The 18,492-nt window shown below is 40.9% G+C and overlaps 1 protein-coding gene across 1 annotated transcript in view; it reads right to left on the bottom strand.

Annotated features, from left to right (window-relative positions):
- Window positions 1-2,314: 2,314 nt before the first annotated feature.
- The window catches only part of cntn2 (contactin 2), a 56,905-nt gene continuing 40,727 nt past the window's right edge, over window positions 2,315-18,492 (bottom strand). The window contains exons 12-23 of the mRNA XM_076750205.1: window positions 15,643-15,770; window positions 14,772-14,947; window positions 12,742-12,862; window positions 11,538-11,696; window positions 11,113-11,262; window positions 10,325-10,395; window positions 9,464-9,698; window positions 8,567-8,682; window positions 7,794-7,980; window positions 6,319-6,431; window positions 5,564-5,732; window positions 2,315-4,162 (exon numbers count right to left, since the gene is read on the bottom strand). Coding sequence (XP_076606320.1) covers window positions 4,053-4,162; window positions 5,564-5,732; window positions 6,319-6,431; window positions 7,794-7,980; window positions 8,567-8,682; window positions 9,464-9,698; window positions 10,325-10,395; window positions 11,113-11,262; window positions 11,538-11,696; window positions 12,742-12,862; window positions 14,772-14,947; window positions 15,643-15,770 — 1,735 coding nt within the window. The 3' untranslated portion in view covers window positions 2,315-4,052. The remainder of the gene's footprint in view (window positions 4,163-5,563; window positions 5,733-6,318; window positions 6,432-7,793; window positions 7,981-8,566; window positions 8,683-9,463; window positions 9,699-10,324; window positions 10,396-11,112; window positions 11,263-11,537; window positions 11,697-12,741; window positions 12,863-14,771; window positions 14,948-15,642; window positions 15,771-18,492) is intronic.

Here is an 18,492-nt window from a genome sequence, read left to right as displayed (position 1 = left end):
CAGTGTTCACAGAAAATTATGTTTTCTGCCTAATGTAGTGGTATTGCTACAACCAAACTGGCACAAGTAAAATGATGAAGTAAGGGCAACATTTTGGTGTTACGTATGAAGCATGAGAGGAAAAGCTACGTTTTCCTGACAAAATAAAGCACATTATTGTACAATCAAGTGGTCTATCATTCAACCACTTGCAAAGTATAAAATGTAATGCTGAAGTAACACAAAAATGTTTCGGTTGTCCAGACCATTTAAATATTTAAATACAAAACAACAACAAAAAAAACAACAACTTTAAAATGTAAACAAAAACAAGCTGATTTGAATCTAACAGACCTGAACAGAACCTTTCATTTTTGCTAACAAGCTTGTTCACACGTTTCTCTGCAGACCCACACTCTGATTTTGGCATTTTTCAACTTACACTTAGCTTTAGTCCTCCCTTAGTTCCACTTTCAGGGTGTAGAAAAAACACACTCCCGGAGTTTCTGGGTGGTGTGACTCACCAACTCCTGATGCTTTGGATTTGGACTAGTCTGAGGCAGGTGAACTGAAAAACATGGCTGCCATCTGGCATCTCATTTGCAGGCAAGAAAGACTGTAAGTAATAAAAACTATGTGTCAGACTGAGGTCAAATCATTCAAATGAAACTTCACAACATCAAAGTAGAAATCACATTTACATTACCTGAAGCTACAACACTGCCTGAAATGAGTTTTTTTTTTTATGATGTTGGGATGTTTGGGGCACTTTTACAATTTGTGGGCATATCAAATTGTAGAAAAATCTGAAATAATTTGTACCAGTGTTGGCTATGGTTTACTCCAGCCACTTCAAAAACAGCAGTGATGCCAACATTTTTCACTTCTCACAACAAGCAAATATAACTACTTTGCTACAACTACCAAAAAACTTACCTCATTGTCCCCTTACTACCTTTTTCCAGTGCTTTCAACCACACACTCAGTTGACACGCTGCACATGTAGAGGTAACATGATGACAACTGATCTATCTGTATGACAGCTGAGTAAACTGCATGTGCTGAGGAAAGCTTTGAAGTGCATCTGAAAGCTAATAATGGCACTTTGAGTTCATTTGTGCAGGGTCAGGAATGAACTTTCATGCTGTACTGTGTAGATTTGGGATAGACTGAGGTAATGGCAGCTAAAATATGGTTATCATATAACAAGTAATAACAAAATTAAAAGTAGACTGGGCTGTTTTTTTGTTGTCAGTTGGAGAAAACCAAAACCATATTTTCAAATTATTACAGACTCCTGGACCGCAATCTAAACCCAAAGCATCAGTTACCCTTTAACCTTTAGAGTATTAACCTGCTGGCAGCAAACACACAGTTATGGACAAATCAACCAAAAATGTTAGGCAACAAAAACATAAGACACAAACATGAAAGCACTTGATGTTTATCTTTAACATGCTGACCAGACCTGACCTGGACAGGATAGCTGTGGACAAAAGAATACTGGCTGAATGAGGTCACATCCTTCCTGTAAACTGCAGCGAGCCAGACAGATGCTGACAGGATTACAATGAGGACGATATGCGACACTGTTAACTGTACTATGAAAACTTTGGTGACCAGTTCTTTCATCTCTAGCACTGATTCATCCCTGCTGCCCCGGGCATTTCATATCATCCTATCTGTAGAAAAAGCAGCTGCAACAAACCAAATTAACCCTAAAACATGAACATTTTCACACTGTTGCAGGAGTTGTTCAAAAATGCAGGCACAACAGTTACAAAAAAGAATGAAATACTCCTTCATCCATCCAATTTCACTTGCCTCAAAATCAGACATAAAAAATCGAAAATGTAGACATTCATTTGGACCAGTGACATATTTCTGGGTTTTGCTATAATTACAGCAGAGACAACAAGCATACAGACATTAGCAGGAGCTAAAAATCAACAATAAAAAGTTCTTCAGCGGTTCAATGCGCGAGTTTGTGTGTGTTCACCCCGCGAGCAACAAGACCAGCAAGTCATAACAAGTTCTGTTGGGTAGATGCCCACAATGTGTTTGCAGAGAAGAGAAACAAGAAACCTGACTATTGTTTAAGTTATATTTGGGTTCCCAAGCTGCTTAATGCAGGAAAGAAATTGTAGATGCAACTTTGCATTGTTTTGGATTTGAAGCGATGCAAACCAATCATATGCATAATATGCTTCTCATACGCAGATTTTGATATTAGACCTATTTTGTGATCTTGTTGAGATATTTCACTGATGGCTGTATATCATCCAGCATGTTGGGTTACTAATTGTGTTTGATGTTGGTGCATTTTTTTTTTTTTAGCTTTTATTGTTAGCTTGTTTGTTAAGTAAACTGTGTCATTTCTTACCGTTTACCACTATAACATGTGTCCAAATATTCTCTGTAAATTTATGTTATTATTAGATCACATATTATAGTCATCATATCACTATATTCAGAGGATCTTGCCTTTAGGAACTCAATTATTTAATAGGTTGTTTGCATATAACCTCATGTCACTCTTTTGTCGTGGTGCGAACTGCAGATGGAGGGCCGGAAGTGATTTTCTGCGCAGGAATCAATATAACACACACTCAAAATGCCGATGCTTTGCATCATTTATGTTGCTCAGATCAATCAAACCTAGAAACCACAAGGAGCTTTCATTGAGTACCAAATGTTATAAGGGTGAAAAAAGCAAGAAGTTGACCGAAACACGGCTGAAAAAAATGTCTTGTTAACTGTTTGCCGTTGGGAGGAGCCGAGTCGGCTAATGGTGGAAATGGTGTAACATTAGCTATTGTTTTAAATCTATGGTGAAAGATTTAAAGTAACAGCTACAAGCAACATGACAAACACTTGTTAAATCGGCATCAACAGTTTCACATAAGACAGGTGAATGTAAATAACGGACCGTGTCTTGTTAAGTGATGATCCATGTCTTTAGTGGTGTTTCACCAGAACTTAATGAGTAGTTAACCTCGCAAACAACCCTAACGTAAACGTCAACATTGAGCAACGTGACGCTGAAGGTTTGCTGCTCGTTAATCCACCGGACAGTAAAAACTACACATCCTTAAAACAACAAAATGACAGTCGTCCCAGAGCACCTTGGTACCGAGGCATGCATCTATACTTTTGTCTGCTTTCATTTGTTTTCTAGAGTAGAGCGATGTCTGAATGAGCAGATAGTTGTTATATTTACTGCCTCGGTAGCAGCAAAACCTTCATTTGAGTTGAAAAATCACTCCGCTTCATGACGTAAGGGTCACATCCAACATATGTTCTGATTTTCTGTTTGTACCTTTCTTTCATAATTTCATCTAAATTAGCCTAGTAAGAACTTTCCTTCATCTCATCCATTGCAGTTTTCACTTCCGGCCCTCCTTCTGAATTTAACGTCAAGTGACTGCAAACAACCTATTGCATCCATTGATTGATATGTAATGGCTTGCTTTGCTTTCATGAATCTCATGTTGTAAACACAGTAAATAATTTGATGTGCATATCTTGATGTCTTTCATGGTAGAGCTTGAGCTTCACAGGCTGAGTATTACCTGATAAAGAGGTAATGCCAAAACCTTGTAGCAGTATTCAATTAGTCAAGTTACTCTCAGTGTGAAAAGACATCCATCACATATAAGACTGTACTGTATGTACACTACTTATACACACATTGATTCTATGGATAATTTACAACTGAAGTCTGTATGTCTCGCCAACTGTAGTTTGAAGGATGCAAGTATGAGACGTGTTAGCCACAGATGACAATGGTCCACATAAGGCTTGGTTTTACTGACACAAATACACAACCAGACACGGCTGCCCTGCTCCCCCACTCTTTTCAACATGTCCAGCCAAAAAAAAGAAAAAAAGACCTTCTTTGTTTTAATCATTGAAAAACATGAAAACTGAAACCCCTCTGCCTCCCCACCCCTCCAATCTCTGCAATGCTACAACCTTCCCCGACCGCTGGAACCCACCTTGACCCACGCTGAGACACAGGAGAGCTTTAGTTTCAAGCCATTGAAAGTAAAAAGTCCACAGATTGGCTGAGATCACAGGCCTGACAACAACATAAGTGGGAGCAGAACCAAGGCAGTGAGGAGGTGGAGAGGGTGACTGGACAGTGTGGAGGAGGAATCGTTCTGTACCATCATACCAGTTCCTGTGAGTGAAAGAGAATAAGTGACAGTATTTAACAACTCAATTTTACAAGGTGAGCTCCTGAATGTGACATAACTATTTCTGATAGTCTGCAACTCATACTGTAAATCACTACACTCTCATGTCCACATTTGTACCAGTTCTTACATAATTATGGCCGGGTATTGAACACCTGTTTGGTACCTACTGATAAATATCTGCCTTAAAAACTGCCAAGTAGCAAAAGGAAGCAACAACTGGCCTGAGAGATGGTTGAATAGTTACAGAGTTAAATCAAAAGTTTGCCAGTTTTGGACTGTTTGACTTTGGCAAAGATCCTGCACATCTGCTTGCATTGGACTTAAAAAAACTGAAAAACAGAAAATGGGGTTCTGAAGGAATCTCTGTCAATATTTCACAGAGGAATGGAAAAAGCAGGTACCAAAACTCAGGTGTCATATAAACACTAGTACAGACTAAAGTCAAAACATACCCAGCATTATACATGACTGTATTTTAAGCTTTTGGCTCAACTCTCCTGACTGCACTATTCTGTCTGCTGACTTACACTGTTGTTTTCAAGATACAAGAAAACTCTAGGCTGTAGTCAGTGGATGTGCTAAATGATTTGTGTCCATATCAACTGTCCTGTGCAGACACTGCAATAAGGTCCCTCACAAGTACTGTGGAAGCAGAGGAGCAGGAAAAATGGGAATGCACCAGGGGAACAAAATGTATAGATTATTTGAAAAAAACCTCACATGTTGGATTTAACCTTTTGATCTTTCCTTTATTTCAAAAAGACCTTCAATGTGTGACCATATAAAAGCATATGTAACTCTCACAGTTCTGTATTTGATGGAGGCACTGCTGACATATTTATGATAAGGTGGCCTTGGACAGACAAAGAAATATTGATGTGGGATGCAAACAGATTGCTAGAGTTGACACCTCCTCCTTTCTGTGAACACCTAAAATGTATACTGTATTTTTAAATACAGCTAAATTCACGATATTGTGGAATATTGAATTAATCACTTAAAGAAACAGTTTGCAGACAAACATATGAAGTATCTTAAAGATTCTATTCCAAATGATACAGGTCATCAGCTATTAAGGATAAATGTACAGTTTGTTTGTGTTGGTGCCAAAGCAGAAGCTGTCTCTGTCTCTGGTAACATATCAAAATCTGGGCCATCCTAGCCTGAGAGGAATGGAGTGCTGTAGGGGTGATGGATCATGTGGTTGTGGGTGCTGAGGATACAGTAATTCCTGTCAGTGTTTCTGTATTCACACAAAGATCAGTTCTTTTAAGCTCTACAAGTTGCTGGAAACAGATTTTCCCATCATCAGTGACGAATTCACTCTTGGTTTATTGCTGTCACTCAGAGAAAGTTTTGGTGTGTGTTAATTAGTTTCTCACCTGAGTCCCGGGACACAATAATCTCATGCGCTGGCCCGTCCCCGCCCTCTCCCCAGGACCGAATCTCCAACACAACGTAACCGTTGTCTTTTGGCAGTGGCAGGCTCACTGACGACTTTGCCTTGTCCAGAACCTTCAACGCTGTCTGGCCTTCATGTTTGTATAGAACCTGACACACAGAATGCAGCAGGTCTACAGTCTTGTCCAACATTCACTCAACATTACAATATGAAAGGGCTCTTTATAGTCCGCATCAGATCAAAAAACATCCTTCTCTGAACACTCAAAAATGTTGCAACCAAACACTGACTCAGAAAAGTGCCTTTCGCCTTTTTCACATTTTTAGTGGCCGGTGCAGGGGAAGGTGAGGTGAGGGGTTTTCAGTTGGTTGCAATATGCATCGTCCCTGCTAGATGGCCTGAAATCCAGCACACTGAACCCTGAAGTCGTCTGGGTCCAAGCCGCGCCATAAGTCGCCATAAGTCGGATATATTAAGTCCAAGTGCAAGTTCAAGTCTCTGAATGCAAGATATTTAAGCGACACAGCATCTGAACAGCTAATCTTCCTTTCCAATCTTCCTGATTTTTTGTTCCAACATTTTACCAGGTTAAACTTTGCACACAGGTCCAAAGTCAAGGTTCAAGGAAGTCTTCAGTTTTGTCACTAAAGTTTGACCTGAGTTCAAGTGTCATTGTCTACCTGAAAGACACAAATGATGTAGACAAACACACACTGTTAGTCATACAGTACTCACTTTGTAGCCCAGTACAGCTGATTCATTGTGCATGGCCTTCACATGGTCCCACCTCACCGTTACCCATGAGCCATCAGTCCTCCATGACACATTGCCTGGACGACGATTAGGAGCTGCAATGGAAACACACAAATATTTTAAAAAGTGAAGAGGGAAAAGTAAAAAAGTCAGATTGTGGGTGTGGGAGAAAAAACAAATCAGAAAAAAAAGAAAAAAGAAAAAAGAAGTCCTCACTCAGTTGAAAGGGCACTAACATTTTTCCCATCAAGGTCATCTGAGCTTGGTCTTGGGAACTTTTGGAATTAAGAATCAGGCTCTCTGAACTTGGTGCAGTACTAAATGACTGGTGCAGCCTTTTAGCATTAAAATCTCTATGTCATAGAATGATTAGGATTATGTGTACATTATAAATGATAAGAAAAGCATAAATTATGGAGAGTATGTGTGTGTATGTCTACATATACTGAGTTATGCCCTTTGCGCCAGGTTGGAGTGAACGATTATAAATGGGTATATAACTGTATTATGCTCCAGCAAAGGTTAGAATATATTTTACCATGCAGCAAAGTAGACCATAGGGATGTGTTCTATTCATACATTTAACTTTAAGTAACAAGCAATCCCTATAAGACCTACACATATTACAATAATTCAGTACAGAGATATGTGGGGAATATTTTGACAGGTCTACGTGTACATGCTGAGAATGAATGCTGCTCTGAAACAGAAATCATGTCTAATCCTGCTGTTGAGTACGTTTACAGCCACAGGCCAGGGAAGTGTTGAGTACTACTCTCTTTCCTGAGTACTGAGAAGACCCACTGGCTTCTACAGCTGAGAGGGATAATCCATTTCTGCCAGGAGGAGGGGTGGAGAGGAGACTATGTGGGTCATTTAATCTGGTTGTATTACTCAAAAGATCTTAAAGACAGGACATGCCTGAGGAGATGAGTCCTGTGTTTGTCTGGGTGTGTTCGTGCATTTGTGTCTGTGGATATGAAAAGCAAATCACGATAAAACAAACGCAAATCAAAATGAGTTTCAAAAATGAGTAAAATAAGAAAATGAGGCATCCAGTTTACCACATGAGCAACAGCCATCTGTAAACAGACGGCGATCAGCAGATGGATTTAACAATAGCTAAGCTTTTGAATTGGGGGTAAAATCACATATCAACAGTCAGAAATTCCGTGGTTGGTCTGCTTTGCTTTCTCTCTTACTGAACTGATGTGACAGCCAGATATGTGCACATCTTGTTGTTTTTGGCAAGTACTATCACACATTCTCAAATGTTCTGATTCTTGCTCTCATTGTTGCTGAAGGATGACTTCCAACCTAAAGCTTTAACTTTTTCATGACTCTGACTCACACTCACAAATTTCAGCTTGACTTTTGGCATACTGAGTAGTTATGTCCTTACTAAACCTCCACATGTGTGACTGACTGTGTATGCATATTGAGTGCTGCGGACGTACGAGGTTTCCTGGTGGTGACGGTGGTGCGTGGCGAGGGTGGTCCGGTGCCGGCGCTGTTGTACGCCAGAACAGCAACATGGTATCGTGTGCTGGGTCGAAGTCCAGACACTCTGGCTGTTGTTTCCAGTCCTGCTGTCCGCACTCGGTCTGCTGCTGCTTCCCGTTCATGCTGCCGCCAGTACCGGATCTGAGGACACACAGCATGTCAGGAGACATTCATAAACCTAGCCTGAAAAACTGCATATGAATCTTACGCCCCAGTTTATTAAGACAGTTCTAAGGTCAAACACCCTGCTTCAGATTCAGAAATCTCCTCATATTCACAGCAGCAGATGAACTAAACATGTTAATATTTTTCCATTTGGATTCTGTGTGTCTGTGGTTGTAGCGGCTGTTGCATGACATCATCGATCAATAAGCGAAAATGAAACTGATGATTTCAACTTTACCAACTGGCACTGAGCTTAAGCCATAATGGCACTGATGAAGTGACATATCTGTTATGATCTTGGGGATTACACAATAAAAGTTGATCATTTGAACCAGGTCAGCTTGTGGGACTAAGAACAGCGAATAAACTGATTTACCGCAGGTCAGAGGACTGTGTTTCACATTATAAGTTATTTTCTTGCCCTGCTTTGTGGGGTAGCAAAATTCTGATGAGAACAAACTGTTTCTACACATAATTCAGCTTTTAGCACTTTTTTACATCTTATTTTTGACAGTCTGCTGTGTTGAACGAACATCCAGATGTGTATTATGCAGCTCCTCACCTCATAACCTCTGAGGATACCATTGGCGCTGAGCTGCTGGACAGGCTCCCATGAAACCTGGATCTCAAAGGCGGTCAGGGCCGTGGCATTGATGCTCGATGGTCCCACTGTGGGCTCTGTGAGGAGTCAGTGAGAGCTCAGGAGGTGAAATATTTCACAAACAGGATAAATCTGACAGCCATGCTCATTTCTCTCTGTGAATTCTTAAGGGAGGTGACTGTGGTCAATCTACTGAAAGTTGTGGTTGACCTCTAGTGGTGGCAGCAAATACTACAGTTGCAGACAGTGAACATCTGTTTCAAACCTGTCATTACAAATTCTGCATAGTTTACAATACTGCTAACTGGATCTTATGGAAACTCTCCATGCATCCAGTCCTCTGTCTTTTTAATGATTCTCATATTACTCTGAAGTTATTTAATGGATCATGTTAGATATCTCTATGCAGCCACTCTGGATAAATGATGTACTCAACACGGCCATAAATCTAGAATGTGCAAGAGCAGGAATGAAGAAAGCTCAGCTGTTACAGTCGCGACCTTGCAGGTAAACAATTTAAGCTTCATATTGCAGAAGAACTGAAAAACATGGAAATTTTTCCAAAGCGTTGAGGACAATAATGCACTTGATCTGCTTTATTTTGGTTTAACACTACTCTTCCTGGAGGCCTCCTGTTGATGAACATCCTTACATGTCATTATATTTATATTATCGTCTGCCCTTCTGTTTGTCATATGTTTTCTTTCTGATTCATAAAATACTTTTGAACAAAAAAAAAGAAACTTGCTGGGCAGTAATACGGAATATTTAATAGAAATCATTTGGGCAGCCCACCCAAAGAGATGAACCCCTCCCACAGGGAATTTGTAAAAGTCTGTTGCTTCCACAGTGACTCACTTTCCTCTGCAGAGTGGACCACAGCGATCTGGCTGAAAGGACCTTCTCCTCTGCGGTTGTAGGCTTTGATCTTCACCTCAAAGGGACTATACGGTGTGACGCTGTCGTTGTAGTAAACATATCGAGATGACTCCACATGAGGAATACGCACCACTGTCCAAGATGATGTGTCTTTCTTCCTGAATGCCAGGATGTAGCCAAAACCATCTCCATTCTGGTATTCTCTGGCCATAGGCTGGAAGGTACGGCAGAAAGTTAAGACATGGACCTCTACAAAGACAAATGGGCCCAACCCCTATTGTCTAAGAGACATCTGACACAATAGCACTGTGTATGTGTTTGTGTGTGTGTGTGTGTGTGTGTGTGTGTGTGTGTGTGTGTGTGTGTGAGTGAGTGTTCAGGGCTGTCCCACTGCATCAGCAGTGGGCAGTTGAGGGCTCTGTGACTGACTTCTTTCAAATCTGTCTTAAAACAATTGTCCGGTGCCCATATGAACACTGAAACAGGTTTTGCTTGCTGTCAACATTCCTTTTGTATTGCACATACTGGGCATTAAGGGGACCCTATTTTAACGTGCTTTCAATGTAAGTGACTGGGGACAAAATCCACAGTCCTCATTCTGTGCAAAAATGCAGTCTGAGTTCGACAACTCAAGAGGATATCTTCCAAAGTTGCAGTCTCTTTAGCACAAGCTCCCCCCTTTGTATTACTGAAAACAGTGACTGGGGAAACACAAAGAAGTGTACTGACACTGAAATAGCTTTTTATTACGCTGTAGCACTGTATGCTACATTTACATGTAAAACATACCATGCATACATGGAGCAGACACATGAACACAAACACAAGTCACCCACTCACCGTCCAGGTAGCAATGAGTTCACTGCGGTCTCCTCCTCCTCCTCCAAGTCCACTGGGAGCCACTGTGGGAGCTGAGGGCCAAATATACAAGCACAAGATGATATACATGACATAAATTACATAAGTGGATCAGTCTAAAGAAGTGGAAACATCTCTGGCTGGAAAACATATTACACTTCCAAAAAATACTGTTCTCTCACCCAAAAAGCAAATAATTTTTTGATGTGTGTGTTAATGTGTGAGACCAAAAGGATGTTTAAATGTGAAATACTGTGCAGAATGTGCAAGAATAAATACTCCCATCAAGGAAGCTACTGTATAGCTGCTACATCACTACTGCTTTAGCATGTGATGCAGATTCTACTGGCAGCAAGAGTGTTGCTGCTATCATTTTCATCTTGAGTCTTTGTGTGTTTTGCTGAAATATTCCCTGGCTTGATATTTACAGCATCATAGCCATGGACGATGCAGTGACGAACCTTTACAGGTGTGTAGTTGAGACAAAAATGAAGGGGGAGTTCAAAGGTGGGTGTGGTCGAATTCATGGATTACATAAGTGCTGAGTACTGAGCACTCATGTAATAATGTAGTAAGAGTACTCATAGCTGTCTGCCTGTCTAACAGGCGTCATGGTTGGTGTGATCCCATCGGTCTCTAGTTATACAGTGCGTCCATGTATCCAGATACAGTGATGGATTCAAGGGCAAATATAAATGACGGCCTGTGACCACTTATCATTGGTTTTCAAGGAGTGTGTGCAGCCTACTGAATGCAATCTGTGGCCCCACCTGCTTGCTGTGTGCGGATGGTGTGCGAGGGCATACTGGGCTCTCCACTGCCCAGGATATTGCTGGCGATGACCTGGAATTCGTAATCCATCCAGGGCATCAGACCCATCACACGAGCCGACTCTGCATTCCCCTCGATGTTAACTGGGTCTGGTGTTCAGTGAGGAGACGTGTGTTTATTTTCAATGAAAATTTAAAAAAAAAAAGAAAAAAAAGGCAATAATAACAAAATGTCCATAACAAATTCTGACAGCCAAAAATCATTTTTCAAAGTACTTATTTTAGCCTGATTTCATCAGACATGAAAAGCTGTAACCAATGAATATTTGATTTTAATACTGGAACAATTACTTGGATTTAATGTTGATTAATTTTCTATTGATCTCAAAATTGTTTCAGTTATACACACATGCACACACACACACCTGTCCTCATCTTCTTCCACTCTGATGAGAGTGATGATCGGCCCATGATGACATATTTGCCGATGGGACTGTGGTTATCATAGCCACGACTCCACCTGAGCTCCACTGATGTTTCAGCGACATTCTTCACCAGTAAACCTCCAGGAGGACCTGGGGGGCCTGAACACAACACAGAAATGTGAGTGAATGAACAAGTAAATAAAAAAATTCATCACCGTGTATCTATTAACTTAAGTCTCAGAGTTGGATAAGTACTCCATGATTCAGATGTCCAGATGATTCACAATTAGGAGTGAGCACATCGTTGCAAAGATAGCTCAGCATATTAAACATAGCAGTAGACACAGTGGTCCAGTCCACACAGGCTGGAGGTTACTACACCTCTACAGTTCAACACTGTACTTACTGTACTGCAAGACCATCTGTGACACACTGCCAATGTTCCAGTGACAACTGAATGACATTATTGTAAGACTCAGACATTACATCCATGACATTGTGACAACACAATTCAGACCTGCCTGATTCACAAGTCATTTCAGTAGATTATGTTTACAGATGTGATACGACAGAAAAGTAAAAAAACACAAAATACAGTGCTGACAAAATCGACACAAATTGAGGGTTTTATGCTGTTTCCAGTTTTCATTATGGACCAGTCTCTGTGCTGAAAGGTGGAGTAAAGGACTGGAGACAACTCCACTCACTGTAAAAATAACTTAACTGATCTTATAATAGCTACATCAATGGCCTGTACTGTGCATCTTGTTATGGGTAGCAGTATTCTCTACCTTCTTCTGACACTCCACATTAAGTTCTGCTCTGGTCCATTAAATTACAATTGCATTAAACTGCATTGGTTCTGAGGACCAGACATATGGAGGGCTAGGCTCAGGGCTGAAGCAGCAGTGGCCTGCAGGAACCACAGGGTGGACCAGTGTGGTTATTTGGTGTGGTAGTCCATGGATCATGGAGGTGGTGGTTCACCCCTGTGCGCTCAAACTTGTCCCACAGAAGCATGGGCTGTATGGTATTGAACGATGTGAAGAAATCAAAAACATGGTTCTCACAGTGCTCCCAGTGGCAGAGCACTGGACAGGAAATGCAGTGGATGTACAGGGTGGCGCAGCACATAACAAATAGAGTGAATGTATGCAGTAGCTGTGAGAAAATGACACGAGTACAGAGCGCTGATGCATCTTACCTCGAACAACTAGTTTAGCTGAAGCTGAGGCGCTATCCACCACAGTCTGAGCTGTGCATGTGTACATCCCTGCTTGACTCAGCTGAGCATTCACAATCAGTAGGTCACCAATGTTTTCCTTCTGAAAGGGCAGAGACAGAACAACAGAGAGAAAAAAGCAAATGAGTCAAACACTGCGGCTGAACATTATCGTACTAAACATAACTGTGGTAGCTGAGGTGAATTACAGGAGCTCATTTTCAGCTAATAGCAGCATCCTATGACATCAACATTTATTAAACACTGAGACATAAAGGAGCAGGAATGGATAGCTAATCTGATTTAGGAGCTCATTATGTCTCACACTACCTGAGCCTTGTGCTCAACGTTCAACTCCCTGTCCTAAAATGACCAAGGTTTCATTAATATCTTGCATATAGTTCCGTGTGTGGTCAATTTTATCTTCCTGTTCAAAAAAATGGGAAATCACTTGTCTTGTTTGGTAATGTACCCTAAAAACTTCAGGAGTTCTCTGGCAGATAAATACAGGTGAAACCATATTAGCCTATTCATGATGGAGTAAGATCAGTGGTGATGAGGGCAGCCTCGACCAGACTGCACTGCATTTTGTTTGGACTTAGTGGGAAGACTAGATCTGTTTACTACATGAAGAAACAACTCTTTATCACCAGAGCCTCAAGCTGAACTGAATCATCTGTGTCACAGAACAAATCAGTCGCTGTTTGTGCTTGAGCATGTTATAAAGCCACAGAAACAACTGTGATCCCATGACTCGGGTGGCTGATTACTGTGCTTCCTGAGCTATGAACCTTAACAACTGTGCTTACATAATGGAATCAGCAGCAGACTCAGCTCAATTATCAAAGACTAAAGTGAAGTCAGTTAGAAGCAGTGCCTTAAAGCATCAGTCTGGTGATACAGTCCCAAAGTAACAATGAATATATCATACTAACAAGTACTGTGCATATCTAAGGTCTGATATATCTTATTCTTCTGTGCCATTTAGTTTTAAAAAAAAAAAAAAAACTGAACCATATATTGAAGATGATGCTGTTTTTAAAGATTTATATCTGCAGTAGGAACCAACCAATGGGCTTAAGACATTTACACTGAGGTGTTCTTCTGGTCTTTCAACGACACAATAAGAAAAACAGAAACTATTGCCAGCCTTATCTTCATGCCACGGGTTTATAAACTGTGATTTGATAACTTAGCTTTAAGCAGTGACACAAAAAATCTTTGTACTAGACTGAACAAAACTTTCAAATCTAGAAAAATGTTTTCAGAGTTTGGTGGAAAGAGTAAAAGGTGAGTAGAAAAATAAAATCACAAAAAACCCACTGTTTATCCTCTTCAGGCAAGCCAGATAGAAAACCTTTGATCAAAGAAGGAGCAATGCTTTTGCAGTGTTTTCTGAGAGAATTACTAAGACTCACCTCACACCTCAAAGCTCTGGTGGATTCTGCTAATGGTCAACCATGGTGTTATTTGTGGTTTGATGCTTTGAAGATTGGATGGAACTAATGAGAGTGCATTGCAGCCACAACTATCAGTGATGTCCCTCTTTCCCCTACATGGCCTCACAAAACCACCAAATCATCCATCCATTATTTTAACAAAAACACTGCAATGCTCAAAGATATACTGTGCAGGATGTTCCTAGAAAACAATGTATGGACTCTTAAAAAAGTAAAGACTCACATTCACCACTTATGACCCACTAAAGTAATAGTTGATATATGTGCAAGACACCTCATTACTCATTTTCCCGCAGGTAGTCAGGTACACCAATTCTTGAGTCGCTTCCTTATGTAGATATGTGATTCTGCAGTGGTACACTGGGCTGTGTGTTCTGTCAGTGACAGGGGACATGTGCTTCTGGTGGCATTGAGCCACCATTGAGGACTAAGTTTGAATGTTGTTTTTACAAACAGTAATCAACAGTTCCTGCATAGTACACCTTTCACCTCAGTGCAGTACCATTGTTTTGCAGGGTCTTCTAAGTGTCATGCATGCGTCACAGGACTCACCCCGTCTACCCGGTGGTACGGCCCAGCAGAGTCCTCCAAGTCCAGCAGGACCCCGTTGAGGGCCCAGGTGAAGGTCAGGTCCATGGTGGGGTCGTGGGAGGCATGACACTGAAGCGTCACATTCTCCCCCTGATTAATGTCAGCGTTGGAAGGAGCCAGCGTGATCTTAGTGGCATCTGCATGGTTTGGGCACAAAGTGAAAGCTAGTGGCAGGGCTATGAACTGTGTCGGCTCTATAAGAAATAAATGTCTTAGAGCACAAAAAGGAAGAAGAAAATCCTCTAAAATAAGAGAAAGCTGATGGTCCTGACAGGTGAGTGTAAACTAATGAGGCTGATTTTCACACCCCATCCACAGACCTTTTGGCTTGTGAGGAAAAGCAAAAGTATAATTTAGAATATTCAAAACAAATTCATTCCTTTAAGATGAGCAGGTTCCAGGTTCCTGGTATAGTGTGTGCTGGCTCACTGGCATGACTCACTGGGACACATGATGGAAATGAGGCATCATTAATTTCATTTGTTTGACCATTGCTTTAAAAGAAAAAAAGAAAAAAAATAGAATTTTTTTTACATAGTGCAAAATCAACTGACATTTTTTGATGGGGATTCCTTAAGTTTTTTTTTTTTTTAAACTGTGACTGCACTAAGAGTAGAATATCTTACATACACGGTACCTTTACAGTCTAGATTTAGATTTTACACTTTGCTCTATTTTGGAAGGAAGCCTAAGTAGAGCAGCCACAGCTGACTGGGACGTTTCAAGCTTTAGTTTGTTGCTTTGTTGTAGTTTTTAGATCATAAGTCTTCAGTGTATGCAGTGTGTGTGTGTGTGTGTGTGTGTGTGTGTGTGAGTGAGTGTGTGTGTGTACCTCTGACAGACAGGTGTCCAGTGCTGTTGGCTTTGCCCAGGTAGTTTTCAGCGAAGCAGGTGTATTTGCCTTCGTCTGCCCTGCTGATGTTGTGGATCCACAAGATTCCATCTGGCGTAACTGTGACTCTGAGAAGACATGAGCATATAGAGGGTAAAGAGTGCCCATAGCTTGACAACCACAGTACTGCTACTCAACTCCACACAGATATGGGGATGGAGAAGATATTGGAAACAACTCGTAGGTGGTCAGATACAGCATCGAAAAACTGTGGCCTAAAATACTATCACGTAACGTGGACATTAAATGCATGACAAAGATTTGTGGAAGTGCTGTATTGGATTGTCTTGTATTGTATAGGTATTCCTGTTGTTGCGTCCACCTCCTGTTTGTCAGCTCTGTTTATGTGTTGTAGCTGTGATAAAATGTTATGAATTTGTTTCTAAACAAGTTACTAATTCACTTTCCCAGCCAATATTTCCAGCTGCTCTGCTGGTTACAGCCTCAAGCCCACTGCCCCAGCACTCAGACTGCTGCTGTACAAGTCATCAGTTTAGCTTTAACTCTCTTAGTTTTGCTGTTTGAATGCAGTATATGTGCAGTTCAAGTTTGGTGTAAATGCTCTGACCTGAGTATGCGCAGAGAGAGGCTGGAGAGTAATAATAACAATCCACCCTACAATTTAAAGGAGACTACAATCAGCATCTACAGGCAGATGCCTGAAGTGGAGGTTGGGCTGATTAATAGTTATATGAAAGCAGACACAGTGTAATAATATGATGTTGCAGGCAGTGAGAAGAGTAGCAGAGCAGAAGAGTGGCCGTTTACATATCACGCCTTGGATACACATGCCAGACAGTGGACAAAGTTCACCAACCTGACAAGGAGCACCGAAGCTGTTCTTGAGGCTCTTGATGGAACGATGTCTTACTGACACACTTTACGTTGGGTTTTCCTTTCATTTGTCTGCCATTCATAGCAGTACAACTTGCTTACTATCTGATCTAGCTGGCAGGCTTTGGGCCATCTGTGCACACGTGCCATTTCACAGTGCAGTGATCAGTTAGAATGCAGCTTTGTTTGTTGCTTTCAGTTTGACTGCCAAACAATTGGCTTAGATATTTAGGCCTGCTCTGGTACATTTCAGCAATGACTTTGTAGTGTAAATTTTCAGAAGAGCTTGGAATGATAGACTACAAGTGTGTTTGGCTGCACACAGTCTCCTGTACTTAGTGAGTACAGCTGATGATGAAGAGACTATCTGGCCTCCTAAATATTATTAAGCAGAGCTGATCGCAGACATATTGCATATTCAGTCATAACTTTAAACAGTGGAAATATGTATTACTTAAATGCTTAGGAATGACAGAGCAGCTACTCATCTTAGCTCAGTGGTTTGTAGCTTGAAACAGCAGACTATGCTGCTGAGCACAGAAAGACTGAATAGTGACTGATGTGTTTGGACTAAAGGAGGATGGAATGGCACACTAGTCCATTTGACACTGTCACTCACACAGACTGATGATTGAAACTAACTGAGCAATTACCTCTTAGTTCATCTGAAATTTTAAACAAGTGTGTAATCCTCACCTTTTTGAGAAGATCTCAAACAACTGACATTTAGTAGAAAGTGCTGAGATTACAGACAATGCTGAATTCACACAGAGATCAACATAATATGAGATGGACAAAGGAATGTAAAAACCTCTTGAATGTGAGACTTTTACTTTAACTCTCATATTTCCCATCCAATGTGTGCTTAGCCTAAACTTTGGAGTCTGTTCCTCTGAATCAATACGACACATCCAAACACTGAGGTGGTTACAGGCTTTCCTGTAGCTGTGACAGAATCTGATGAAATCAACAGTAATAAATCCTCCAGTACACACACATGGCACTGTGGGAAGTCCCTTTTGATCTCACCTCCAAGTAATAAGCATCTTGGCTTTTTATAAATCTTTCAACAGTTGACGTAAGTTAAAAGTTAAAAGTACAAGCTACATCTCCCAGGCTGTGCAGAAACTGAGAGCTTGCTCACCCTGGAGATGATGACATTTATTGTAGCATCGTTTGTTTATCTCCTTAATCTGAAATTGCAAGAGTGGGCAGCTGTGATTTTTATTGCTTGCCTGGAACATCATGAGACAGAAGCAATGAACCCCACTACCAGGAGGATGTAAAGTGCCTACTGCTATCACGTAAATTACAGACACAGGTGACAAACAGTAATGTGTATCTCAGACAGAAACATTCTCACTATAATTTAATCACCGGTACCTGAAACAGTGAATGTGTGTGTACGTGTCTGGGTCATAATGATGACTTGTGCCGTCCCACCTGAGCTGGAGCTTGATTTGTATTAAGGAAGAGGTGCAAACTGTATGAACTGTTTATGAGACTATACCTACAAAGACTATTTCTTGCAACCCTGACTTTTTATTTGGACAGCGCATGAATTCAGACATGTTGGATTTTGGTCGTGGATTACAAAAATGGTATAGTACAATCGCAGATTAGAAGTAAATCGATGCAGTAGAAGTGTGAACTTGGTTTGTATAGTATAGATGTTTAAAGTCAATCTGCAGGATCTGCATTAGAGTTATTGAACTGCAGCAGCTCCACCTCTGAGTCTGCATTTGGGTCTTACTCCTTGTTTTCCTGTACCCTGCATACACAAGTGGAACAAAATATTTTCTTTCCTCTGAATCATTAGTTCATTTTGGTTGTAATATCAAACATAGTTGACTTAAATTTGCCTGGTTTTCACTCAGAAGGCAGTTATCCATTCTTCAGTGTGACAGATAACCCTCTCACCAAGCTCTTCAAGCTTCACTGTCACTCTTGTAGAGT

The sequence above is a fragment of the Chaetodon auriga genome, chromosome 2 (genome assembly GCF_051107435.1).
Source record: "Chaetodon auriga isolate fChaAug3 chromosome 2, fChaAug3.hap1, whole genome shotgun sequence".
Classification (NCBI taxonomy): Eukaryota; Metazoa; Chordata; class Actinopteri; order Chaetodontiformes; family Chaetodontidae; genus Chaetodon; species Chaetodon auriga.
This window is presented reverse-complemented; position numbering and strand designations above follow the sequence as displayed.